This window comes from Echinococcus granulosus (genome assembly GCF_000524195.1).
Source record: "Echinococcus granulosus chromosome Unknown EG_S00315, whole genome shotgun sequence".
NCBI classification, from domain to species: domain Eukaryota; kingdom Metazoa; phylum Platyhelminthes; class Cestoda; order Cyclophyllidea; family Taeniidae; genus Echinococcus; species Echinococcus granulosus.
In genome coordinates, this window is record NW_020170695.1 from 16,362 (window position 1) to 19,930 (window position 3,569).

At 38.1% G+C, this 3,569-nt stretch overlaps 1 protein-coding gene across 1 annotated transcript; it reads left to right on the forward strand. All coding sequences in view use genetic code 11, as the record gives it.

Annotated features, from left to right (window-relative positions):
- Positions 1 to 457: 457 nt before the first annotated feature.
- On the forward strand, positions 458 to 695 carry EGR_10971 (hypothetical protein; the record flags this gene model as incomplete). Its single annotated transcript, XM_024500220.1, has 2 exons — positions 458 to 573; positions 611 to 695. The coding sequence occupies 2 exons, from the start codon at positions 458 to 460 to the stop codon at positions 693 to 695; spliced, it is 201 nt and encodes a 66-aa protein (XP_024345371.1).
- Between the last annotated feature and the right edge of the window lie 2,874 nt (positions 696 to 3,569).

Here is a 3,569-nt window from a genome sequence, read left to right on the forward strand (position 1 = left end):
TTTCATGTCATTCAGCATGTTTTGCGGCTGGCTGCTTGATTGACTTCCTCACATCAACTAGAAAACCCACCAAGTTTAGCATTAGATCAATAGAACCTTCGCTTTGCTGTATAACTGCGGCTGTCCTAAAGTAGCTAATTGGCAATCAAATGAGGAAAACCAAACTTAATGGGAGAACAAATGCTGCGCATGCATCAGAATCAAATCAACTTCGCCAATCACAGCAGTTAGTGAATGGTACGACTCATTAAATTTGCCAGTAACCAAAACACCTTTCTGTGTACACTCTAACGATTTTACTACTACCACTACCAATAATACCACACAACCCCCAAATTCGTCAATATCCAATCCAATCAAATGCGCATGTCAATTAGAGACGTTAAAACTATTTTTGCAAGTTGCACATGGCTCGACGTTTTCTCATTTTGCAGAAAATGTTGTACACAGAGCAATGATGCTAGTCGCTTTTCCGATTATCTTGACTACCTGCGACTCTTGTAGTGTGGGAAATGAGGAGCTATCTAATGGTTGGGTTTCACCCGCTATCTACATTCTCACCAGACTGTGTCTGTTCGTCTGAGATGATGCTCTTTAACTTCACTTACAGTGTTGTTGCAGCAGTACGCTACGTGCACTCAGCGATGCCAGAGAACAATGGGACACTTTTCCATGACGTTCAAAGGCGCCAGTAGAAAGAAGCATCGACAGCAAGCAAAATACGTCAAGGTCTACAAGATTTGCAGACTGGTCGTAACAGACTTTATAATTCCCTCGTGTAATGTTGATATCTGTGCTCAGAACATTTGGTATAAGTGTGTCGAATAAATGTACCTAATCAAATAAACCAACATCCTAATTAAAAAGCAAATCTGTGTTTAGATACCACTAATTCCTCTAATATAAAAGTACTCAACATAGGGATGCATTAGAGTGACGTCCATTGTTTAACCTTGTAAGAGGCTGAGCAAAAATAATTTGAGTTGATACCTGAGAGTCCACCAATGGCAGCAGAATTCGTGGCCAGCATTCAAAACTTGATCAGAATTAAACAAGAAAAGTTTGTGCTCATCGGTGGTCATCATCGATATATTCAGTTGCGATGCTCTGAGTGCATGAGGGTCACCGCTGTCTAAATTTGGACACACATTGGCCCCCAATTGTTCACTTTTCATTCCTAACGCACTTTCTAGAGAATCAATGTACTAAGGGGATTTAATAGCATATAAGAAGGTAAATCAAACCACGTTACCTTTATTCTACACTTAGTCTACACAAGTGGCATTAGTCATATATTCACTAGACGAATATGCCCCTACCTGAAACAGTGAACTCATAATGCTTTTTTATACACTTCACTACTATTCATATTCGTGATTTAAACGCACCCAATAGAATCGATGTTTAGTTGAGCTGTTTTTGTCCTTCGTTATGGCAAAGTTTTGTGTGCAAAGGTTTAAATAATTGCACAAACATGCCTTAAAATGAACACAAACATGAGAATTCCAAAATAAATCAGAAAGGGTGAAACCTTCGTTTGCATAGATGATGTCTTAGGGATGCTCAACTTTTAATTCATCCTTACGATTTGTCCACGACAAAAATGTTAACGCGATGTTTTAGTTTAAATTAATTCAACTCGAAAGTCCTTTCCAAGGTAGGTTCTTTGAAATGTAATGAGTACAGCAAATTTTCAGATTAATGCAATGCTACCCTGTGATCGGACTATTCAAAATTGCTTTTTTGAAGTAAGAAACAATTGTAATTAACTTAGTAGAAGCAAGTGCTTATTCCTCACCTCTTCAAAAGGCGATAGGATCGTTGCTTTTATTTTGCGAGATACGATGCTTACCTCACCGGTTTGGTTCGATAGAGTAAAAACACAAAATTTCTTATTATTATTCTCTTTTGCCTTTCGTAAATTGATCTCGAAAATTTAACTAGGTAGAAGGTATGGATTTCGTAAAGATAGAGAACAAACTGACCTTTCCAAATTTTTACAAATTTTGATGAAAATAACAACCCAGTACTAGTTTTTACTACAAAAACTGAAAAGTAGCTGTCAAGCACATAAAGATAAAAAATTTGCAGGCATTAGAAGGAGGGCTTTTGCATCTTGGCAATGAAGTGTAACAGCCATGGTAGATTTGTCTGTTCCCTTTGGAGGTATTAGAAATGGTCTTTTATTTGAACCCCGTTTGCTTATGCCTACCACCAAAAGATATACAACTCGATATATTACGCAGATGTGCAATTTTTAAATGCACAAAAAATTATAAAAATATGAAGTCTATAAATTTTGATGATAACCTTGTCCTATCAAACATTTCACATAACAGCTATTTAGGGTGAACAGTGCACAGCACTGATAATGTTCTACTTTTTTCCTTATGCATCTAAATGAAGCCAAGTCCTAGCGCCTATACTAATTCCACAGCTCTCTTACACGCAGCCATCAATCACCGTCGATCTATGCTCCATCGTCGACACACAAGTTAATCTATTCTCTTCTTCACTCAACGTCAACATTATCTCATCCTAATAAGCATGGAGAATTATCCTTGATTCAAACGCTTCAAACAACTGGTGAGCACTTGTTGTTTGATAATGAAACAGCACAGCGCCATGACTGATAATATCGGCTCCATGTCAAGTCTGATGAATGATAATGGACAAAATTGCTTACCAAAACACTCGTAGACGGATCTGCAATGGTGTCAAATTCCCCATTTAACCAATTCAAGATTAAGCGAGTTAATTTGAGGCTGCAACATAACATCATGAACCAAGACGTATATTAAGAGCAGGCTTTCCAAATCAGCACAAATATCCCTGGCTTAGAGCATATCAACTATACCCGTGGCTGAATAGCATCTCACCTCAGTAGTGGTGACGTGAGCCCCCTCATTGACATCTAAATTCAAGAGATGTTTGCATCTAGGTTCGGTTCTACCGACATAATCTAGCAGATTTGTGTAATTTCGCAGCATTCAGTACCCCAATTAAGTGGCATGACTGACTCTATTCTCTTCGGTCTATATTAGATGCTAGCATTTGCGTATCTTTGTTTCAAGATGTTACCAAGTGTTTGTTTGTTGCCTCTGTATATGTGCAAACAAATTCACGTTAAGACGTAAGAATTTTGTTATATAAGATTTTTGATTAGAAATCATCCTGTCAAAGAATCGGCAAAGGGATGAAGTTTGTTAATGAAGAGCAAGAGAAGTACAAAAGGCTGTCAGATGTGACGAACAAGTCGCGTCTGGTAATTTCAGTAAATAAACGATCTCGAATCGTCTCTTAATTGCATAAGCAAAATCAACGGAGTCATTCGACACTTTGGCAATATGACACTGCATAGGAATTGTGAGGTCTGGTCTTTATACTAATGGTGGCCATAATTAAGGCCAGACTATCTGAGGCTTGCATAGAGCTTGAGCGATGGCAATTTTGCAAATGTCAGTGCAAAAGTAAAGGCAGCATAAATTATTCCCCTTGCAAATTTGTGCTACGTTTAACACGAATTGGGCAGAATTGAATTAGGATGGTGGGCCTAGTGGTGAAACTAG